The sequence below is a fragment of the Trichomonascus vanleenenianus genome (genome assembly GCF_965637985.1).
Source record: "Trichomonascus vanleenenianus strain CLIB 3782 genome assembly, contig: TRVA0_005S, whole genome shotgun sequence".
In the NCBI taxonomy this organism is placed as follows: domain Eukaryota; kingdom Fungi; phylum Ascomycota; class Dipodascomycetes; order Dipodascales; family Trichomonascaceae; genus Blastobotrys; species Blastobotrys vanleenenianus.
Genome location: NW_027481882.1, coordinates 269641 through 291991, shown reverse-complemented (window position 1 = coordinate 291991; position 22351 = coordinate 269641). Strand labels below are relative to the sequence as shown.

General features: G+C 50.7%; 9 protein-coding genes across 9 annotated transcripts; 6 read left to right on the top strand and 3 right to left on the bottom strand.

The window, feature by feature from the left end:
• Nucleotides 1-104: 104 nt before the first annotated feature.
• Nucleotides 105-1261, bottom strand: IDH2 (isocitrate dehydrogenase (NAD(+)) IDH2; the record flags this gene model as incomplete). The annotated part of the gene is made up of 2 exons (XM_076682923.1): nucleotides 105-1160; nucleotides 1217-1261. The coding sequence occupies 2 exons, from the start codon at nucleotides 1259-1261 to the stop codon at nucleotides 105-107; spliced, it is 1101 nt and encodes a 366-aa protein (XP_076542898.1).
• Nucleotides 1262-2747: 1486 nt separating this feature from the next.
• On the top strand, nucleotides 2748-3514 carry DPM1 (dolichyl-phosphate beta-D-mannosyltransferase; the record flags this gene model as incomplete). The annotated part of the gene is made up of 2 exons (XM_076682922.1): nucleotides 2748-2795; nucleotides 2849-3514. 2 exons carry the CDS (start codon nucleotides 2748-2750, stop codon nucleotides 3512-3514), a joined length of 714 nt encoding a protein of 237 aa, XP_076542897.1.
• A 140-nt stretch (nucleotides 3515-3654) lies between these two features.
• LSG1 (ribosome biogenesis GTPase LSG1) lies at nucleotides 3655-5586 on the bottom strand (the record flags this gene model as incomplete). Its single annotated transcript, XM_076682921.1, has 1 exon — nucleotides 3655-5586. The coding sequence occupies one exon, from the start codon at nucleotides 5584-5586 to the stop codon at nucleotides 3655-3657; it is 1932 nt and encodes a 643-aa protein (XP_076542896.1).
• Nucleotides 5587-5755: 169 nt separating this feature from the next.
• On the top strand, nucleotides 5756-6598 carry TRVA0_005S02740 (uncharacterized protein; the record flags this gene model as incomplete). Its single annotated transcript, XM_076682920.1, has 1 exon — nucleotides 5756-6598. One exon carries the CDS (start codon nucleotides 5756-5758, stop codon nucleotides 6596-6598), a length of 843 nt encoding a protein of 280 aa, XP_076542895.1.
• A 2279-nt stretch (nucleotides 6599-8877) lies between these two features.
• On the top strand, nucleotides 8878-11202 carry TRVA0_005S02718 (uncharacterized protein; the record flags this gene model as incomplete). Its single annotated transcript, XM_076682919.1, has 2 exons — nucleotides 8878-9135; nucleotides 9226-11202. The coding sequence occupies 2 exons, from the start codon at nucleotides 8878-8880 to the stop codon at nucleotides 11200-11202; spliced, it is 2235 nt and encodes a 744-aa protein (XP_076542894.1).
• Nucleotides 11203-11702: 500 nt separating this feature from the next.
• Nucleotides 11703-12488, bottom strand: TRVA0_005S02696 (uncharacterized protein; the record flags this gene model as incomplete). Its single annotated transcript, XM_076682918.1, has 1 exon — nucleotides 11703-12488. One exon carries the CDS (start codon nucleotides 12486-12488, stop codon nucleotides 11703-11705), a length of 786 nt encoding a protein of 261 aa, XP_076542893.1.
• A 746-nt stretch (nucleotides 12489-13234) lies between these two features.
• Nucleotides 13235-14740, top strand: TRVA0_005S02674 (uncharacterized protein; the record flags this gene model as incomplete). The annotated part of the gene is made up of 1 exon (XM_076682917.1): nucleotides 13235-14740. One exon carries the CDS (start codon nucleotides 13235-13237, stop codon nucleotides 14738-14740), a length of 1506 nt encoding a protein of 501 aa, XP_076542892.1.
• A 1087-nt stretch (nucleotides 14741-15827) lies between these two features.
• MCH2 (putative transporter Mch2p) lies at nucleotides 15828-17174 on the top strand (the record flags this gene model as incomplete). Its single annotated transcript, XM_076682916.1, has 1 exon — nucleotides 15828-17174. One exon carries the CDS (start codon nucleotides 15828-15830, stop codon nucleotides 17172-17174), a length of 1347 nt encoding a protein of 448 aa, XP_076542891.1.
• A 1844-nt stretch (nucleotides 17175-19018) lies between these two features.
• TRVA0_005S02630 (glycogen-binding domain-containing protein) lies at nucleotides 19019-21553 on the top strand (the record flags this gene model as incomplete). The annotated part of the gene is made up of 1 exon (XM_076682915.1): nucleotides 19019-21553. The coding sequence occupies one exon, from the start codon at nucleotides 19019-19021 to the stop codon at nucleotides 21551-21553; it is 2535 nt and encodes an 844-aa protein (XP_076542890.1).
• Nucleotides 21554-22351: the final 798 nt, after the last annotated feature.

Below are 22351 nucleotides of genomic sequence, written 5' to 3'. Positions count from 1 at the left end.
TTGTACAAGCTCACAATAGCTACCAGAAGAGAGAAGGGCTGGGGAAGATCAAAAAAAACTATACTATCATTTTTTTTCATAAGAGATCGTTCTATGTTAATAAATTACAATCGGGAGATGACGGCGTCGGTGAAGCTCTGGGTGGTGGCAGTACCCTTAAGGTCACCGGTTCGGTTCTCTGGGCCGGATGCGATGGTGTCAAGGACGGCCTTCTCAATCTTGTCAGCGTAAGAGTTGAGGCTCATGTGTCGAAGCATCATGACGGAGGAGAGCAGCAGAGCAGTTGGGTTAGCAAGGCCCTTGCCAGCGATATCTGGGGCAGAACCGTGGACGGCCTCGAAGATGGAAACGTCGTCACCCATGTTACCAGATGGGGTGAGACCAAGACCACCAATAAGACCAGAGGAAAGGTCGGACATAATGTCACCGTACAGGTTTGGCATGACCATGACAACGTCCTTGTATGGAGCCGGGTCCTGGACCATTCGCAGGCAGGTGTTGTCGATGATTTCAGTGACAACCTCAATGTCTGGGAACTCCTGGCCGACCTGCGAGACGGACTCGAGGAAAAGACCGTCACCGTACTTCATGAGGGTGGCCTTGTGGACAACCAGCACCTTCTTCTTGCCAATCGATCGAGCGTACTCGAAGGCGTATCGGGCGACTCGCTGAGAGGCGTCTCGGGTAATAAGCTTGATGGACTGGACAACACCTGGCACAACGGTGTGCTCGATACCGGCGTACTCACCCTCTGTGTTCTCTCGAATCAGAACGGTGTCAACGTTCGAGTATGGGGTCTCGTAGCCAACGATAGACTTGCATGGTCGCACGTTGGCGAACAGGTTGAAGGTCTTTCGCAGGGTCAGGTTAAGAGACTGGTGGCCCTTGCCGACTGGGGTAGCAAGGGGGCCCTTGAGCGCAATCTTGTTCTTGTTGATTCTCTTGACGGTCTCGGCTGGCAGGGTGGTTCGGCCGTCGACGAGGGATGGGGTCACGTCGACTGGGTCCCAGTCGATCGGGACCTTGGCGGCCTTGTAAATGTCCTTGACGGCCTTGGAGATCTCGATACCGATACCGTCACCCTCAATGATGTTGACGGTGTAGTGGCCGTTGGCATTCTTCTGGCCAGTGAACTTGGCGACACTGGTAGCATAGGTTCGCTGCAAACCCGGTTAGTCTTTGTCAAGCCTCTTTCACATCAGTCAATTGCACTTACCTGGGCTCGGAGAGCAGTTCGCATCAAATTCTTGGAGGACAACATCGTGACTGGCTTCGAGGAAAGTGGTAATGGGAAGAAGTGTTTCGAAAGAAGGTCGTGTGGGTGTGGAAATAAAAAATTGATTGAAGGTTCGGCCCCGGTCCTTACTGCCCACGGATGCGGGTCGGACATCGGCTTTTTCTTTCTCCTGCGCGGGCACCCAATGACGTCCTCTTCCGTATCGGCCGGGCCGGAAAAATTCCTCGCCTACTCCGGCCAGTCCCTACCAGGTGGCTTTTTATCTGCCAATTTCGTCTTGTTCCCTCTTTCCTTTATGGCGAACCAATTCCACCGAGCATTTATAAAGGCTCTTCGAGACGACAGCGACAATCTGGGGAATCGCTTGTGGGTTGTTCTTCTCATCTCATCGGATTGAGCATGCGTCGACGGGGAGGACGGCGCACGGACCCATCTGAGACCAGCCCGATCATCGGTCGTGCGGCTGAACTTCATTTTAATTACCGGTAATGCGCGTACGGATTAACTCGTTATACATTGTATTGGCTGGGCTCGTTGAATCAACTTCTAATTAATAGAATTAGCCGAATTTCTAAAATTGTTTTAGTTCATTTAAGTATAAAAAAGTAGTATCGAGTTTCGTGGTTTGTACTATGCTGAAGTACTGCGGATTATCGTTGTACAAGAGTGTAGCTGGTTTTAGCTGTAGCATTGCATTAGTACTTCCCATGGACTGTACTTCGCTGTAGCGTAACGGCTATTGTGACGGTAGTGCGGGTGTGGTACATTTGTATGCAAACCAGTATTGTCTTACGGAGTCGTATTCAACCGACTCCGAGCCAGGGGGGATTTATACACAGTACAGTCTTGTGTACAAAATATCGTCAGGATGATCTCCTGATACAGAACTTCTACTCGTTTAATAATTCAATTATCAGATACATGTACTTGTTTCTGTAAAACATGAAATCATCACCACCGGTATTGGTACACATCCTTGGCTCGGCTGCCTAAGCAAGCCCCCGCGTAGACAAAATGGTTTACCGTACTACAGTAGATAATTGCTACTGTATTACATTCAGCAGGATCATGACCTGCTGCTACCCCTTTGCGCATTGAGGCACCTATTATTAATATCCCTGTAATGTAATATAATTGAATTCAATTGAACTATCATGCGAACCCTCGGCTTAGCGGAGCTACCGGGGGTGAAGGAGGACGGGCCCCCATAAAGCTAGCAAAAAGCAGTACCTTCCTTTTGTTCACGGTATGTATCTCTTACAGGATGACGCCTGTTTTGACACTGGACTAGCCAAATGTAATAGCATTGCATCACGTACTGCATATAACTATTGCTGTAAAAAGATGAAGAAATATTTCAGCTCTTTTTCTCTACCAACCGACCCCTAGACAATGCATCGCTAATGCCTTGTAAAACGTGGTGATGGGAGTGCGCGGCGAAATCCAGGGGGACATCACCATCCAACCCTGAAATTCAAACACGTCGCACAACCCACAATCACCAATCGCCATGGCTAACAAATATACCGTCATTCTTCCTACTTATAACGAGCGAAAGGTACGTTTTTTTTTGCCCATACGTCAATTAAGAAATACTAACGGAAACAAAAGAACCTCCCCATCATTGTGTGGTTGCTCGCCAAGACCTTCAAGGAGAACAAGCTCGACTGGGAGGTGATCATTGTTGATGATGGCTCACCAGACGGCACCCAGGATGTTGCCAAGCAACTGATCAAGGTCTACGGCGACAATGTCGTGCTTAAGCCACGACCAGGCAAGCTTGGCCTAGGTACTGCCTATGTGCATGGTCTACAGTACGCGACGGGCAACTTTGTCATCATCATGGACGCTGATTTCTCGCATCACCCAGAAGCCATCCCCCAGTTCATTGCCAAGCAGAAAGAGAAGGACTATGACATTGTCACTGGTACGCGATATGCCGGCGATGGCGGTGTTTACGGCTGGGACTTGAAGCGAAAGCTCGTGTCCCGAGGCGCCAACTTCCTTTCGAGCCTCGTGCTGCGACCAAACGTTAGCGACGTCACCGGCTCGTTCCGACTGTACAAGAAGCCTGTTCTTGAGAAGATCATCTCCGAGACCAAGTCCAAGGGTTACGTTTTCCAGATGGAGATGATGGTGCGAGCCCGAGCTAACAAGTTCACCATTGCCGAGGTTCCAATCTCCTTTGTCGATCGGCTCTACGGCGACTCCAAGCTTGGCGGTGACGAGATTGTCCAGTACCTGAAGGGCGTTTGGGGACTTTTCACCAGCGTGTAAAACAATTCTTCATAAAAACGTAATATTTATTGGTATTTTGATTTACGAAACCCACTATCGTCGGAAAACATTCTAGTAAATTTTTATAATATTTTAGCTTCATTACGAAAAACTCATTACCGTCAACAGAAAAAGAACTATTAATACATCATAGCCTTTCCCTTCTTTCCCTTGAAATGCTTCTTGCCATTACCGCCCTGCTTCTTTTGAAGATGGAAGGGCAGCTTCGAGTGGCCCAATCCTGAAGTAGATGCAAAGAAATCACGATCCAGCTCGCTGCCTTCGCTGAATGTGCCAGTAATAACAAGGTTGTCACGACTGCTCAATGGATCGTGCTGTGAGAACTTGAGCGACTCGAGTTCCTTCGCGAGATCAACTTCGTCGATGTTTATCGATGCTGACTCCTCAAGTCCGCGGGAGTCCTTAATGGCACTAATGATCTGGCTCTGTCGTGTTTCGGGGAGCGACGAAATTCTGTAGAGCTGGCTGTTGAACTTTTCCGGCGTGTCGTCGTAAGTCGGCGGAGGAATACAGTACAAGAGCTTGCCATTGACATAGTCCTTGAGAACATATCGAGCGGCACGAGACTCATCTGGGGTACCCTGACCAGTTCGCATGTATCCACGAGCTTTGGCGTAGGCGTACAGCAACTCTAGTGCAGTTGGAACACCCGTACCACCGTCCTCGATAGGCCTGACGGGGATGCTAATACCGTAAACTGCTTCCAAGAAGAACTTTGGAATTCGCTCAGCAACAAGCTGGGTAGGAGCCGTGAACTCTCGCAGCTGGTCAATTGGCAGGACGCCGTTGCAAACCAGGTCGGCATTAGTCTGCGCAAAGTTCGGGAACACCAAACCTGGACAGTCGCACAGCATGACCTCTGGTGAGAGCAGAATGGTCTGGAAATGCTTCGTCTTACCAGGAGTCGAGGAAACCGAAACCTTCTTAGCGCCAATTAGGGCATTAATGGTCGACGATTTACCAACATTTGGGTAGCCGACGAGACCAATCTGCAGACGGCCGGGGGAATCTTCGGTGGGCGGGTGGTACATTGGCTCAGGCGCTTCGCTGAGGAAGAGGTCCTCAAGCTGGTCAACAGAAAGAATTCGAGTAGGGTCCGATTCCATCACGGAGTAATTATACGTATTGGACTCAGGCTTGTCCTTTGGCTCTCCAACTTCCTCAGATTCAGACTCTTCCGACTCAGACTCCTCACCTTCAGATTCTTCGGAATCGGACTCGTTGACTTTAGACTCCTCTAGCTCAACTGCCTTCTCCACCTCTTTCAGCGCAGTAAAGGCGGAGAAAAATGCATATCGAATCTTGTTTTCAATAAGATAGTCTGCCCACGCCTTTCGCTGTTCCAAGGTCATGAGATCTGCCTTGTTAATAAGCAGCAGATTCCTTTTACGCGGATCGATTTCCTTGACGTACTTCTCGAGATCCTCAGACCGGAACAGCAACGGGTTTCTCGCGTCGACAATCTGCACAACAAGGTCAGACCGCTCCACAACTCGCCATAGTTGTCTCCACACCTCAATATTACGCTCAAACGGAGTCAGCAATAAATCATGGTTTTCTTGAAGCATCGCCAGCTGCCGTCTCCAGTCAAGGAACGCGTCCCTCTCTAGACGGTCCAGCCGCTCCTTAGTCATATCGCTGTCCCATTTTGGTCTCCGTGGGACAGTAAGCTTGCCGGCGTTTTCCAGCTGCTTAAGAGATTGGTGCTGTTGCTCCTCTTCCGAAGGCAAGTACGGGTTTCGTGCGGCAGACTGGGGGTGCGAGATGATCCGCACTGCCTGGGTTCTTTCGGTGGTGAAGTCCTTACCTGCGAGTTCAGCTGTCGACAGGAACTCATCCAGGGCCCGTTCCTGCGTCACGGATTGCAATTTGACCCAGCCAGGCTCCTCTTCGGTAGGATTGAGGAAGCCGTCCTCACTGTTCATGGCCTTCTTCTTCGATTTCCGCTCATTAACGAGGGATCTGCCGAGGCCAGACACGTTCTTCGCCCTGTTACGGGCTCTAGAACCGGGCTTCGGGCCCATCTGGGCTCCATAATTATTCTTGGGCATGGCTTTGTCGGTGCTGTATAAGCAGGGTTGATTAGATTAGATCGGAAATTTTTCGTTATCGAAGGCCCGCTCCCGCCGCATCATCATGACTCCCATTACACCCGCTACACCGGTGCTTACGCCTACGGGACTACACTACGAAAATCAAGTACGTAGTACTGCGCAAGGAATGCCTGAATGGGTGTTTTCAAAGGAGATAAGTCCCTTCCAAATTGACGTCAAGGGCCAAAGGGAGACCCATTTTAAAGAGGGGTTTGGTCTGTTATACACTCTCTACGGAGACCACCACAGCGACGAAGTGTTTGACTTGAAGTGTTATGTGACTGACGGCAAGGCATTGTACAAGCGTCGCATAAACGAGGTTAAAATCAAGCCGTACAAGGCTCAGTCGAATTCACAGGGATCATTATCCATGACGCAATCGCAGGATATGGACACGACAGAGCTGGCAAAGTTGCTGCGATACGTCTTGCTCGGGGAGTACACGGCGAAAGACGTTGATAAGTACAAGAGGATAGGCACGAGCCTGTCTTACGACGAGGAGGATGAGCAGGTTGTGCTTGACGTGCTCAAGTATGGCGGTGAGGACAATTCATTGTCAGTGATGATATACCAGGTTACGTACGATATGAACAGCACGGACGCCTTAGAGCCCATGAGCAATCTTGTTACGGAGATGTCAGCGAATCTTATTCAGGCAAAGCTGCTTGCAGACCTGGCGCGGGACCAAGTGATAAGCCTGCGGAGGCAGAACGAGAGCTTAATTGACGCGACCAAGTCGGAGCAGGAGGCAATGTTCAAGAAGTTTGCGGCAGTTTTGAATATTCGCAACGAGAGGATTAGCAAACTTGAGGGCAGGGCGGTGGCCCACCGCCAGGATAGAAAGCGCGAGCGGCCGACCTCACCAGAGCCAGAGCAGGTAGAGGAGGATGAGGATGCAGAACGAAGGGGATCGCGGGCGAGAACTCCAAGCATCAGCTCGCGAGAAAGCTCGCCGGACGGGATCGCCTAATAAAAGCCGCAAGCTACGGTTTACCCCTCATTGTCTACATATCTGGGTACACCCCCTGAGTTCTTGGCCTGCTGAATAGTGGGGGAGGGGGGTTTACGACTACTGTAGCAATGTTCACGGAGCAAGATTTATTTCACTCTATCTGTTGTTACGTATTTGCAGATATCATTTTCATTTCAACAACCCCTCGCTGCAAGAAGGCATTGGGGGACGCCAACCCCCTTCCTCTGGGACTCTGCTTCGTGGAGGTCTTCGATCGCTACAGGACGCGGTAGATACCAATGTATGTACTTCGAATTCACCCGGCAAGTGCAGTATTTTGCTCATATGCAGACCATTTTATTGTAAGTGCATAATGCGGTTTAGTGTAGACGGAGATGTGCGCAGAGCTCAGAGTTCGCGCGTAACTGTGGGCACGAAAATTCAGGGGGTGGATGGGGACAGGCTGTACCATATGGAACTGCAAGGCCATGGACAATCCGCATTTTGAAATTTCTGGGCCAGTCGTGGAGGAGGAGTACTTTTCGGCTACCCTTGGGCGCTGCTGCGTTTGGCTGCTCATGGTGTGGTACTTTTGATATGTATATCTGGTGTACTTCGCCTATATTATATAATTCCTAATAGAATCTCTCCCTATTATTTTTCAACATCTTACTTCCCCCCCTGTTTTTTTTTCTACTTGGCAAATATATACTTCTGGCTTCATACGCCTATCTACCTTTTTCTTCTTTTTCTCCCCCCTTCTATTTCTTCAATTCTTATTTTATTGCTTTTCACTTCTTATCTCAACTCTGCCTCCATCGTTTCGTTCTGCTGGTGGTACGAACCGTATTACCTTATTTCTTCAGTTTTGCCCTATTTTGCTACGTCGAAAAGCAAAACCTTAACCAAGCAAGGTTGTAACGCGTAATTTCGGTATTTCAATTGTAAACCACGGAATATCTCTCGACCAGAAAATACCACATATCAATCCCATACGCCCTACCTTGCGTCTTCCTATATATAGGCCCAAAGGACAAGCAGAAAAAAAGAATTAAGATCGTGCGAATTTTCGGACCATCTACATATTCTTTTCATATATTTCGCTTCGCCTTACCGTCCTGGAGACATTAGATCTCAGATACAAAACAGCCCAGACAATCGTACGTCAACCCTGAACGTAAGTATTTCCACACCTCTACCACTTCTTCTATTGTGCCTGCTACGCTTCACCTCTACAGACTTGAGGACTACAAGGCACGTGATCGATCCGTCAGTACGGCTGGACTACCAGGCATATTGGCATTGATGTAGTCCCCCCCGACTTTGAATCCCTCTATCTCTTAAATGTGTCTCGTTGGCCAGAAAATTCTCATCACCCAATTGCTTTCCTCTCTTCTCAATAGCAAAGTATTTCACTCAACTCTCTATGGTTAGTATTCAACGGATGCACGTTCTTTTGTCTACCCGTATCCATGGAGTGCTGCCGTTTGGCGGGAGGTTTGGTTTTTGACGCGCACGGCGCAGGAGGCCGACGTAAGGAAGCATATGCTCGCGCTACCTGCCTGGCCTGTTACCCCCCCTTCCCTTTCCCCCTCCCCCTTTGAGTCTAGGCGTGTGTGTTAATGTGCGTGTTTATGGGAAAAAGTACCGTCCGCTTGGAGAAAGGCCCACCCTGCTTGTTTCTCTCCGCCTACCTGCGTATTTAACGCGGTGTCGCTCTGTTAACACCAGACACATACTTTTAACACACACATACACACAACGGTTTCAGGTGACCCTAAAAATAATACCAACCAACCTACGTCGTCTCCTTCTCCTCCTCACCTTCTTCCCCCTGGTGCTTCCCCTGTTTCCTTGACATTTTGTGACAGGACGGCCGTATTGCAATTGGAGTGGCACAGGGATTTGGTTATTTTTTTGGGGATTGTTTTTCCAGGAGAGATTTAAGAGATTGTGCGGGCATTGAGAGAGAGAAGTGTTTTTGACTAGCAGCCTACCAGTGAGCTGACCTAACCTAACTGACCAGGTATACTTTCGTTTTTGTTTTTCAGTTCGTTTTCTCTCGTTTGATATCGCCATTCGTTTATATTCTTTGAATTCCCCTATTCATATTCTATTCGACAAGTTACGGGGGCATTATCGTTTATCCGTTTTCCTTTATCGACACCAACCCCCTGTTTCCTTTATCGACCCCGATCGCTTACACCATCGTTTAGATCGCGTCGGCACCAGCAATTAGCACAGTTCACTTTGAAAAGTTGGAGAAAGTTGATAAAATGACGACTCCATACTCGCCAATGCCGCAATACGACATGCAATTCACCCCTCTGCTACCATCGCAACTGTTAATGGGCTCACCATTCCAATCAGGAACCCCTGCAATGGGACAGTATGCGACATTTGGCGGCGGTGGACCCGGCACCCCCGGAGGCAGTGCCGCGTTCCAGTTCGACCCTGTTCTTTCGCCGACAGGCGCTCAGTCGCCAAACCCTGCTTCGCACTACTTTCAACATTTCTACGGACCCCCCATGGAGCTCGACGACCGCTCACGAACGGTAAGAACCTCCCATCCCCTCTTTTTTTCCCTTTGGAGAAAGAAAAATAATTTATTCTGTTTGAGACGTAGTTGCTAACACTGTGTTTAGGTCTATTTAGGTAATGTCCCGGCCGATACTACCCCTGAAGAGCTCCTCAGTCACGTCCGCTCGGGCATTGTCGAGTCGGTAAAGCTCGTACCCGATAAGACGTGCGCTTTCATCAGCTTTCTCGACCACGCGTCGGCGGCGCACTTCCACTCGGACGCCGTTCTCAAGAACCTGACGGTCAACGGCCACGAAATCAAAGTTGGATGGGGAAAGTCAACCCCGCTCTCGCCCACAGTGTCTCTGGCGGTGACCCAGGATGGTGCTTCGCGTAACGTGTACCTGGGCAACCTGCCCGACGATATCACTGAGGACGAGATCCGCGAGGAGCTGGCCGACAAGTTTGGCCCCATTGACACGGTCAAGCTCGTGCGCGAAAAGAACATTGGCTTTGTGCATTTTCTCAACATTGCGACGGCCATCAAGTGCGTCCAGCGGCTGCCCTACGAGGCGGGCTGGACGGACCGCAAGGTGTTCTACGGCAAGGACCGGTGCGCCTACATCTCCAAGACGCAACAACAAAATGCGGCACAGTATCTCGGCATTACGCCGGGCTACGAGCACCTGCTGGCCTCGGCGGACCGCGAAATGCTTTCGTCGGCGCTTTTCCAGCAGTCTGCAGCGGCCGTGGCCGTAGCCACTGCGGCGGGAGGAGCCGCCAACGTAGGCAACCGAACCGTCTATCTCGGTAACATTCATCCGGAGACGACCATTGAGGAGCTGTGCAACATTGTCCGTGGCGGACTGCTCCACAATGTTAAGTACATCGCGGAGAAGCACATATGCTTTGTTACGTTTATTGACCCGACAGCGGCTGCCCAGTTCTTTGCGCTGGCGAACCTGCACGGCATTAGCATTCACAACCGGCGGCTAAAGGTGGGCTGGGGAAAGCACTCGGGGCCGCTGCCAAACGCCATTGCCCTGGCAGTGACCGCGGGCGCGTCACGAAATGTGTATATTGGCAACATTGACGACAATTGGCCTGAGTCCAAGCTGCGTCACGACTTTGCCGAGTATGGCGACATTGAGCAGATCAACTTTTTGCCAGAAAAGTCGTGCGCCTTTGTCAACTTTACTAACATTACTAACGCCATCAAGGCCATTGAAGGCATTAAGCAAAAGGATGAGTACCGGCAGTTTAAGATCAACTTTGGCAAAGATCGGTGCGGTAACCCACCACGACAGCTCCAACAGCAGATGCAACAGATGTACATGGGGCAGCAGCAGGACGAAACCCGAAGCTCTGAGGCTGACTCTGAAGCTAGCTCAGAGGACGCTGAAGAGGAAGAAGAACAAGAAGAAGACGACAATGACACGGTGGAGAATGGTGGCTCGGAGACGAGCAAGAGCCCGCTGTCGCCTACTGAGTCGTCGTCTGCGTCATCACGACCAGACAGCTCAAACGGCGCAAACTATATGGACCCATCCAAGCTTGCGGCGGCTGTCAACGGCTTTGGCATTACTCCCCACACTACTCCGGGGTCTCATCTGCTGATGCAGTATCTGGCACACGCCCAAGAGCAGTACATGTATGCATCGAACGCTGCATGGACGCCAAACGGGTTCCCCCGTGCATCGCCCACTTACTCGTCTAGGGGCTCATCGACAACGTCGGTGGTGTCATCGCCCAAAGAGAATGGTTCCGCAGAAACCGAGGGCGAGACGAGCGTTGAGAGCGAGCGACGGCGGTCCAAACGGGTCATTATCAAGCGCGTTGATGAGCATGGCAATGTCACTGACGAAGACTACCGGCCCATGCCGAAGAGCGCCGCCAAGCCGCCAGCATCATCTTCAGCCAAGTCCCCAGGCTCGTCTGGCGATGATACGGTTACTAGCACGCCGACCGCCAATGGCACTCCGAACCCGGCTCCTAATGGTGAAGAAAGCGTTGAATCCGCCACCCCCGCCCCTAATGGCGAAGACAGCGTTGAATCCGCGAACTCCATCCCTGATGCCGACGACAGCATTGAATCCGCATAATGATGATTTATTAGTGAGTCGCTACGTTAATCGTACAAAAATACAGAAGCGTTTCACAATTAGTATCCTTCGACTTTTCTTGGCTTTTTTGATGGTTGCATATCCTTCGAGTTGACTTGGCTAAGTCCAAGGATGTTGAACACCATTCAACTTTACTTGGTTCTGTTAACACCAATGGTGTCGAATATCGTTCCACTTGGCTTGGTCTGTTAACGTTGTTTAATATCCTCTAGGTGCTCTGGCAGATTTTTTGAGATACCGGTAAGTACCCGTTGATGGTGTTTCGGGGGCAAGTTCTGTTAATTGATTGAGTTTAATTCATAAATACCTGTAAGTTGCAACTTATCATGATGAGGCATAAATTGCCGTTAATTGACGGCCATTAGGAAGCAAACACCCCCAATTGAAGGTTAAATACAGCATAGCTAGTCATTAGATGATTATAGACACAAAATTGGAGGAGGAATAAATAAAATAAATAATAGGAATCGTAAGCAAAATCAATATGGTGACGAGGAGAACTTCTCCTCCTGCAACTGGTACTCATCCACGTCGGCAAACTTTGCCTTTATCTTCTTGGACACCGGACTCGGTGTTGATCCAACAGAGCCGACAGACTGTTCCCGCCTGCGCCGCTTCTTTGATGGCTGCCGTCTCTTTTGTGGCCTTGCAAAGTCCGAATCGGAATCCTCGTCATCACTCTCTGCCTCATCTTCCTCTTCGACTTCCTCCATTAACTCCTCAACACTGTGCCTGGGCATCTTTTCCATAAGCTCCATCCCCGTCAATTGCTTCAATGGCTGTCTTTTGCGCGGCTCTTCGAGCTCCTCCGGGGACATCATCTCATGTTTCTTCGTCCGGTGGGGCGATTTGCATGAGCTCGTTGGCGATTGTGTCAGCGGAGTCACAAATCTGCTGCTTGATGGGCCAGCAGACTTTTCGTTCTCCTTATCGGCGTCCTCTGATCTCCCTTCGTCCTGGACATAGTATTCATCTCCGCGGCGCTCCTCCTCCAGGTAGATGGGGAAGTCGTCCAGCGCCTTCTGTGCATATGTTGAAGGCTTGCCCCTAGGCGGATCAAGCGGTTTGGCGAAAGCAGAGAACCCAAACGGGTCGTCCTCTTCGGCAACATCCCCCTTGATGGGGCTGCTGGGGAAGGCTCTCCGGCCCATTTCCACCGATGCAGGGCTCGACAGCGGCGAACTGCTCATTTCATTCGCTTCGACTATCGTCGACACATCCCTCGCCTCCGCCAGTCTTCTTCGACTTCGTGTCGGCCGCGGCATCGCTTTTATAGGCTCTCTTATCCCCTTGTATCGAAAAATGTCGTGCGTTCGTTGAGGCATTGGGAGCGATTGTGTTTTGTGGCAGATGCGAGACCCGTTGAAAAGCCGCACGCGCCACACCGCACTCCAACCTCGCACACTCCAACCTGCCTTTGAAATTCACCGCCTATTTACACTTCTGGGTGGACTGGTTTATTATACGAGACAGGTTAAGTGAGGCGCATGTACTCCGAATAGTTAAACAGTCAGCCAAGAAAACACTATGCTTCCTAGGTAGTAGCTACCGGTATAAATAGCCCTAGTGAGCCATAAGGTAAATTCGACATGATTCAACAGATATAGTTCAATCGAAGAGAGGAGCTACAAGTATTGGTAAACTAGCCGGGTGAGTTCGGACTCCTTGGACCTGGAGTCATGGCCGATCGAGGGGCTAGAAGAGGTTCGGAGCCGCGCGCGCAGGCACTACGGGGATCTGGAAATTGCCGACAACCCTCGGTAACGGCGGGCTCCGCATTTTGAAGACATGTCGACGAAGTATATATATTTGTGGGGTCTGCATGTATTGATAGACTATAGAAAATTTATAGATGACCTTGACTGAATTTGAAATAAAGATCCCCTCGGGGAGCGGGTTCGTCAGTGGAACTCTGGCCTGCCCAAGACCCGGGGAGGAGCTGATCCCTGGATCAAGGGTAGTCATCATCGCCCATGGTATGGGCGGCCACAGGGGATACTGCTACCAAAAGATGCTCGGACAGCAGCTTCCAGTGCGACAAGGCATATACACCTACCGGTTCGACTTCCGGGGCTGTGGTGACTCGTCGGACGTGCCCGACCCAAGTCAAGGCCGGCTTATCAAGGATGACGTCGTCGACCTCCACAGCGTCGTCAGGTACTTTGAGTCAAAGAAGGCCCAGATCGCTGGTGTTGTCGGCCACTCGCGAGGCTCTGTCGCCATGTTCCTGTGGGCTGTCGAGTACCAGGCGCGCAGCAAACCCGTGCCAAACCTCGTCAACGTGTCCGGGCGGTACAAGTCGCCCGAGTTCTTTGACCGCATCAATTCGGTGCAGCCTGGCGCGTCTGAAAACGGGTACCGTGTCAAGATCTTCCGGCACGGCAAGTACGTCAACTACGTCTCTCCCATTGGAGAGAGTCGTTCAGTGGGCAATGCGCCCACGGAGCTCATCGAGCAATTGTCGCCCGAGACCCACGTTCTGTCGGTGTATGGCTCAGACGACCGGATTATCAACCTGTCCGACATCAATTTGTTTGATGAGGCCCTGTCCAAGCTGTCGAAGCCGCGGAACCGGCACACGACGCGGCTCATCAGAGACGCTGACCACAACTTTTACCAATTTGTTGTCCGTGAGGAAACGACCGAGAAGGTTAACCACAACCAGGAGGTCAGCGATCTCGTGTGCGACTGGTTAGACCCGGCCAACGAGCGCGAGCGCTTTCTCCAGAACGTAGACACGGGCCGCTTCCCGCGGTGGCACGACATTGAAGGCGTCTACAACTTTCGCGATCTCGGCAATTACAGCACCAAGTCCGGGGCACTGGTGCGGCCTGGCATTGTGTACCGATGCGGCAACCCAGCAGAAGTTACGGCGAAGGGCAAGCAGGCGATGTGCGAGCTTGGAATTGCGACTATCTTTGACCTGCGGTCCATCCAGGAGCGCGCATCTTCTGGCGTCGTCAGTATTGACGGCATTGAGACCAGGTGGAGCCCCGTGTTCAGGAACCACGATATGAGCCCAGCCGGGCTAGCCAAGCGGGCTATCACCTACGCCGGCGGAGGCAACATCGCCAAAGGGTTCGCTAAGGCCTACACAGAGATTCTCGACAACGGGGCCAAAAAGGGCAGCTTCGCAGAGATCATGGAGCACATTCGGGATCGCCCCGACGACGCGTTAGTAATCCATTGCACCGCGGGCAAAGACCGAACGGGGGTCATATGCGCGCTCATTCTGCTGCTAATGGGAGTCGACGCTGACACTGTCGCTCGCGAGTACGAACTGACGACCCTGGGACTTGCGGGTGACCTTGAGCGGCTCAGCGCTGGGTCCAAGGACCCCCGACTCGCGAACATGCTCTCCAGCAAGTACGAGAGTATGCGCGGCGTAATCGAGATCATCAAGTCGGAGTATGGCGGCGCCGAAGGCTACTTCAAGACCAAATGCGGACTATCAGATGACGATCTGTCTACCATCAAGAAGAATTTGACCGCTAAGAAGCTCCGATATATGATCTAAAGTGGGGTATTGCTAGATTAACTGCATCGGACTTCGCTTTCCTGCATTGCAGCCGGTTGATCTGCGTAGACAAATGTTTCACCCCACGGCATGACTCCTTGTAGAGCCTCGACCAAAATAAATTACAATACACTGTACGAATAGGTATGCATTTTTCCAAATGTATCGTATCAGCAGGGGCAATGCTCAACGGGACAGCAGTTACGTCTACTAAGCGTCCACGGGATGGAGAGGCTCTAGACTGTCCGCTTATAGATGCCAATCCACATTGCGTGTACGGCAAGTAAATCATTAGAGTGCACCTACGGTAAAAGACTCATCCGCAGTAGTACCCGGTACCACTAACTTACATGGAGGTAGTAACACAACAGCACACGCCCAGCCACACGTAAGATTCCTTCTTTGAGAACCATACGTGAACCGATGTTCCCCACCGTCATTCTCCGTCAAATTTTACTCCTTAGTACTGTACAGACTCAAGAACTGATAGCTCAAGACTATACAAACCCACCATGCCTCCCATAGGACCATCCGATGGAGAGTATTAAATTGGCCATAGATTCCTCTAGATACCCGTGTAATTCCCAAAAAATTTCAAGAAACTTTCAGAAATTCTGGAAAGCAATGCGAAGAACTATATCTAAGCAACTACCAGGCGTGTTTTGGGGTTTTGTTTTTAGCTACCATTTCTAAGCAACGAGGTTTTATTCTTTACCACCAAAAGGACCTGTGAGCCATTGGGTTTTGTTTTTCCATGAGTGCTGTGTATATAGGCACCGGGTTATCTACAAAGCGATCGGGTTTTGTTTTTGTCATGTTGAGGTGCGGCTATGCGACATGCATGAAAGTTCCTGTGACTAAAGTTCGCCGTTATCCCCTTACAGGCCTTTACTCTGTGGAAAGAGAGAGCGGCATGTCTTTAAAAGAAATTTTTTTTGGTCATGTAGCGTATAAATATATCAAGGAACCTCGCTTCCATGCGATAGTCTCTATAGATTCCTGGTATACAAGTGTAGCTGTTCGAATAATAGCAGAGCAAGTACGCCGCGTAGACCCTTCTACCATGTCAACGACCCTACATCATGAGATGACCTGTGAGGTGCTCTCTCATCACCGTAGTTCAATTGACGAGGAGGAGGTCGATATTGGCATCTGCCCGTCGCCAGAGAAACAAGCCGGAGCCGCAGCATTTTGCGAAAATTGTGACGACGACTCCGCAGCCAAAGAATTGGAACCTCCTCCAGACGGCGGATGGTATGCCTGGCTCCAGGTAGCTATTGGCTTCTTTGCATACATGAACTCCTTTGGTCTCAACAATGCCTTCGGAGTGTTCCAGAAATACTACGTGGATGGTCTCCTGTCGGACCAGACCCCGTCAACCGTTGCTTGGATTGGTTCAACTCAAGGCTTGATCATCCTCGGCGGGACGATCTTTACGGGCAGGTTACTAGACGGAGGATACCTGCGTCCAGTTATGTGGACTGGCGTTGTCGCCGAGGTGTTTGGCTTGATGATGACTAGTCTAAGCACACAATGGTACCAGATCTTCCTTGCCCAGGGCATCTGCACCGGACTAGGAGGTAGCTGTATTGTAGGTAGCACCCTCACCGTTGTAGCGCCGTATTTCTCCAAGCGCCGGTCGTTCGCTCTCGGGATCATCGCCTGTGGAGCGTCAATGGGCACCATCATATTCCCCATTGTGTTTGAAAATCTCATTGATAAGATCGGGTTCCCATGGACCGTCCGCGTCATTGGCTTTATGGCTCTGGCCATGCTGCTGCCTCCGGCAATGCTGTTCAGGTCGAGGGTGCCGCCGCGCAAGAAAGGCGCAATGATTGACGTAGCTTCGCTGAAGGAGCCGGCATTTTTGCTCATTAGCTTCGCGACGTTTTTTGGATTTATGGGACTTTATATTCCCATGATCTACATCCAGTCCTACGCCAAAGCAGTCGGGCTTGACTCGAAAATCGGCGAGTATATGCTCACCATTCTCGGGGCGGCGACTTTATTTGGACGAGTCATTCCTAATAAGATTGCCGACAAAATCGGCCCTGTCAACATGATGGTTGTGTGTGGTGCTGCCGTTATCGTCCTGGCGTTTTGCTGGTGTCGGATCCAGAGCCAGGCTGGGGTGCTTGCGTTTGCCATCCTTTTTGGTTTCTTTTCAGGTTGCTATGGCTCCTTGCCCCCAGCATGTGTTACTAGCATCACTCGCGACATTTCATTGACGGGGACTCGAATTTCCATGGCATTCTTCATCTCATCGTTCGGTTATCTTTCCGGGCCCCCAATTGCTGGTGCGCTTATCAACAGCCTAGGAGGAAGTTATCTCGGGGCACAAATGTTCAGTGGATGCGCCCTCTTGGTGGCCACCGTTCTGTTTGTCTCCGCTAAGATAATTATCGCCGAAGGCGAGCTATGGAAGAAGGCATAGACTTTTATTTTTTGCTTCTTATTCCACAGACTGCTTTGCACTTCATTGCATACTTCATACACCAGTGTGTACCTCATAGAGCATACTCCACGTACCTCATTAACCGTTAATAATTAATAATTAGAACGCATATTCACGACATCCCGCCTGAATCAACTCATTTCCGAGGTGATGAACCATGGCCCATCGTGGTTATCGCTCTACGAATTTCATTAACGTTAACCCTTCCGGCTGTACTTGAAGCTGTCAAAAAAATAAATTTGAATTCAGGGTAGAGAGCTTCAAGACATGTGGCCTCTCCGAAGGATTGCTCAACTTGCTGTGGTATATGAGTTAGCGTAGAATTGCCAGCTCAATCCCTTCTACTATAATGACTTTTAATGGTACAGTACTAATTGCAGATACCGCAGTATCCTGTATAGCTAATGTAGTACGTGCCGTAATGTACCTTATCTGCAGAGACGATGTTTCATCACCAACCATCGTATCATTGGCCGTACAGGAACAGAATGTTGACATACCAGTAAATTGCATTCATGTGGTTAATGCAAATCATTATAGAAGTGCCGCAAGACTCAGAGCGTTGATGGCCGTAGCCATTCTTCTCTATTGGTGGATGGCTACGAGTCTGTTTTTTACACATAACATGGCACGGACTTACCTCAGTGCGGTAGTTCCCCATACACTTTTATAGGAGCTGAACGTTACACGCTCTTCATCCTTGGAAGTCGACGTTATTTAAGCGTATCCGTAGCTGGCTACTGAATTGGTCCTGTTACCGATAATAGATTATAATTCTAGCTTGACTGATAACTTGATAATGCAGTGTGTGATGCATTTTGCCCAGTATGATGTTGGCAGAACCTTTCGCGCTGTTTGGCGCCTTTTACTTTACGCTTAAATTATTGCTCTCCAGGAGCGAGCTGTGGGAGCGCCATTTTCATAGCTTGGCTTGCATGGGCTAGTTAATGTTTATAATACATGTCGCTCCCCATAACCATACATTAGCTCCCTATATGTAGCAGTGTATTATACGATATCTGGGGTAGTGAAGCGTGTCTTCGAATCCATCTCCGGTGTGAATCAAAGTCATCCAGCGGGTTCACCGCAATTAGTTGTGGCTCCACCATCTCCACCATTCAACATATGCCTCTACAACCCCACCAATGGAGTACCGCCTACTGCTCCCCCTTCTTCATACTCTCTTTACAAACACGTGGTATTAGCAATATTATCGTTTGTAGCATTACCAGAATACCGCCCAACGAAATACAGAGGGGTGCAGACCTAATCGCCGGTGACGAGACGAACGGCTGTGCGGTGCATCTTATGCAGCCCCTATGCGAGACAAGACAAAAGCCTTTTGTCTCGGTCGTTTGTTCGCAATCAAACGACGCCAAATGAGGCAACGAGAGTGGGACTCTTGCCAGTTTCTACTAGGTGCAACCAGGCGATGGCCTCAGCCAAGGGTGTTAGTGGGTGGCCGGAGCCCGCCCGCGCCCCCCGGAAAACGCCACCCCTCCCCCAAAGCAAGGCTGCGTACGTAGCCGGACGGTACGATTTACCGCATGGGCCCAGGATGCAGTTGCAACTGGGGCCTTAGTCAGGAACCACTGGAAAGGCTCTATAGCACGCTGCAAAAAATCGTGCTCTTCCCCCCCAAAAGGTTTCCCTTTGCCCATAAATCTCTTATCCATTTTCTCCTCAAAGCGTGCCTATATCACAGGGCCTGTAGTATTAACATTTTGTTCCTTTAGTTGAATAAAGTTTCTGGGGGCAGAAAAGTAGGGGTGGATCCCATTGAGTAAACATAGATACCGATATAACCTGCTTCAGAATCAAAGATGAAGACGGAGCTGGAGTACGACGATGGACGTATGCATGATTCCGTTCAGATAGCCGGCGACTTCAGTGGCTGGAAGGGGCTGGACATGGAATACACCGGCATTGGCACACTGTACAAGCGGGAGATTGACTTTGACAGTAACCGGTGGATGTACAAGTTCATTGTCGATGGACAGTGGGTGCTTCGCGAGGGCCTGCCGACTACGACGGAGGCTGGCAGCGGCATTGTGAACCACCTGTTCGAGTGCCACGACAACGTCATCCTCGACGTTGATAAGGACATTGCGCACGTTTTCCAAAAGACGCGCAGCCACAGCTACCACTCCAGCATGTTCCCCGCTGTCGAGGACCTGGAGGCGGACCTGGAGGAGGAGGAAGAGGAAGAAGAGCTCAGGGACTCCTCGGCGGTAGGATCTGACGAGGACGAGGCTGAGGCTGAGGTGCAGGAAGAAGAACGAGGACTGGTGTGCGGCGAGGAGTGCCGACGCTTGTCGGACGAAAACAAAACGCCTTTCAAGAGCAGCTATGGGTTTGAGCCGGCAATGCACCATCGACACCTTTTTTCCCATGAAGAGCGGTCACTCAGCCACATTTCAGAGGGATCGCAGACGCCGCTAGGTGATTCCGCCGAGTCCCCCGCTCCATTTTGCGAGGCGGAAGAAAAGAAGCCTTACGAACAGTCTGGGCTTCGATCCTCTCTCACCAACGAGCAGGTGAGGTCAGCGACGCAGCAATTGGTCCAGGAAGACGATGACTACATTGGAGATGGCAGCGCTGTGGAAGCTCGGTTTGAGGAAGTGGCTCCTCTCAACTTCCGTTCCAAGAAACCAGAAGAAAACGAAGAAGAAGAACAAGAACAACAAGAAGGAGTGTGCCCCCACGAGACACCTGGCGTAAGTAGTAAGTATGAGGCGGCTCAGTTTGGTGATAAGTTTGTGGCATCTCAATTTGGTGTCACGGATGTGGCGCCGAGCTTCGCTGAGGAGGAGTCGGTCGAGAGTACCCGGATCATCGATCCGACCCAGCTCCCTGAACAGCAGAAATATCGTACTGGCGAACCAACCCAACCACCCAAGCAGCAGACGTATCCCACTGAGGAGAGGGAGGATTCGGATGAGCGATACGAGTCCGCTAGAGAGTCTGCGGAGGAGAACTATGATTCTGATCAATTGGCTAAGCCATTTAACGACCAACCAATTGAGTCTGGCAACAAGTATCAGCCGGTCAAAACGGGTAGATTCGGTAACTATGGAACTCAAATATCCACGGAGGCTACTCAATTGCCTTCCAGGGCAATTAACGAAGCTCAGCTGTTCCACAAGGACGAGTCTCAGTTGCCTACTCAGGGGATTAATGAGACGCAGCCGTCTACGAGGGAAGTTAGTGAGCTCCCTTCAAAGCCTGTCAAGGTAGAGGAAGCTCTGCAGCCCGCCGCTAAGGGCGTCAGCGTCGAGGCATATCCTCCTGAAAAAGTTGTCGATGAGTCTACTAGGGTACCAGAGTCTCCTAAATACGGAGCATATGAGTTTTCCAGCATACCCCGGCCTTCTGAGACCAAATCGGCCGTAAAGAATAAGAAGGAAGTCTCTGTTCCTGGCCAGGCTTTGAATGGTGAGCAGTTCCAGGAGCAGCCCACGGAAAGAGACGAAGTGAATGGTAAGCATGTTCCTCCAGAGCCGACGGAGGTGGTGCCTACTACCACTGGTCCCGTTGGAGTTGGACTTGGTCTCGGTGGAGCCATTACGGCTGCAACTGCTGCGGCCACTGCTGCGAATAATGCTGCTAAGCCAACGACCAGTGAGAAACTGCCGACCGTACAGACCTCCAGCGCCAAGGATGAAATTGCCCACGCCGTTAGGACTGCTGCGGATAAGGTAAAGAATGGTCCTACATCCAAGACTACTGAGCCGCCCGCACAGAGATCTGGCGTCAAAGAGAGCATTGCCAATGTTGTTAAGACTGCCGAAGAAAAGGTAAAGAATGCGGTTGACCAGGTAAAACCTGACCAGGTTAAGCCCATAACCAAGAGTGAAACGACGGAGTCCCCAATCAAAGCGTCACAGGCCGCCGCCAGAAAAGAGGGCCAGCTCGAGGAGCCCCAGAGCGTTGGTCAGTCCGGCGCCGCTATGTCGGGGGCGTCTAGAGCCTTCACTGCCACGATCCCGGGCCAACAGGGACCGGAATTAACCAACAAGTCGAGCGATCTGACGGCTATAAGCGTCGATGATGAAACAGCTCAGTTGAGACCCGACGCTACACAGAAAGACCTTTCCAACAAGGCCTCTCAGGCTACTACTATGACGGTAGACGAGCTGCGGGACGCCATCGCCGCTGACGACGAGTCGCGACCAGTGACTGATTACGACCACCAACCCAAGCCGGCTACCGACACTGACAACGTGAAGCGATCTCCCTCATCGGGTCGCCGAATAGAGGTACCGAACCAATCTCTGAGGGACCAGATCCACCATCACGACAAGAAGGGCAAGCGACCCGGGTTCCTCAAGCGACTACTAACCAAGATGAAATCTTAGTTAATCCTTTCATTTAGTTTTGTTCTACGGGATGATAATATTTGTAATATCTGGCCGAGGACTCCCCATCATGGCTATCCGGGGGATGCTCCAATTCACGTTTTAAATAGGTTAACGTTGAGGAATAAGTGGCAACATATGTCCTTCAAACACAGATCCAACTTGAGCTCAATGGCTTAAGAGGCTCCCACAGGCGCTGTCGGCATGAATCGATTGGCGAGCCGCACGTCGGTGGCAGGTGAAACATGGGAAAAAATGGCCAAACGGACGACATGCATCATCCCGCGAAGGTGATGCATCCCATGCGGATTGTATAAATGTGTAACATCAGCGGAAAAAAAGACATTACCAGGGTACAATCCCTCACCACAGCGGTCATGAAAGTCATTGATATTGTCGTGCCAAGTGCTTTTGGGCATTTGGTCAAATTGAAACAATACAGAAAAAATGTGTCGGTCGTCTGGCGCGCCCCCCCCCCCCCTGAGACAGCGTTCGTGTACCACCTAAGGGCGTTCGTGTACCACACTCAGGGGGGGGAGGTTCCTTCACTATATTGCTTAGGGGGTTCCCCTCGATCTAGAACTGCTGCTTAGCCCCGAGTTTCCTCAGACGTTGCATGCATCGAATCGCAAGCCGCACGCCGGTGGAAAACACACCTTGGTGAACCCATTGGTCAAACAATCGACATGCATCGGCCCGTGAAAATGAGGCCTAGCCCGTGCTGATTGCATATAATGATCGGCGAAAAAAAACGGCCATTGCAATCCCTCACAGATCACAAAATTCGTTGAGGTTCTC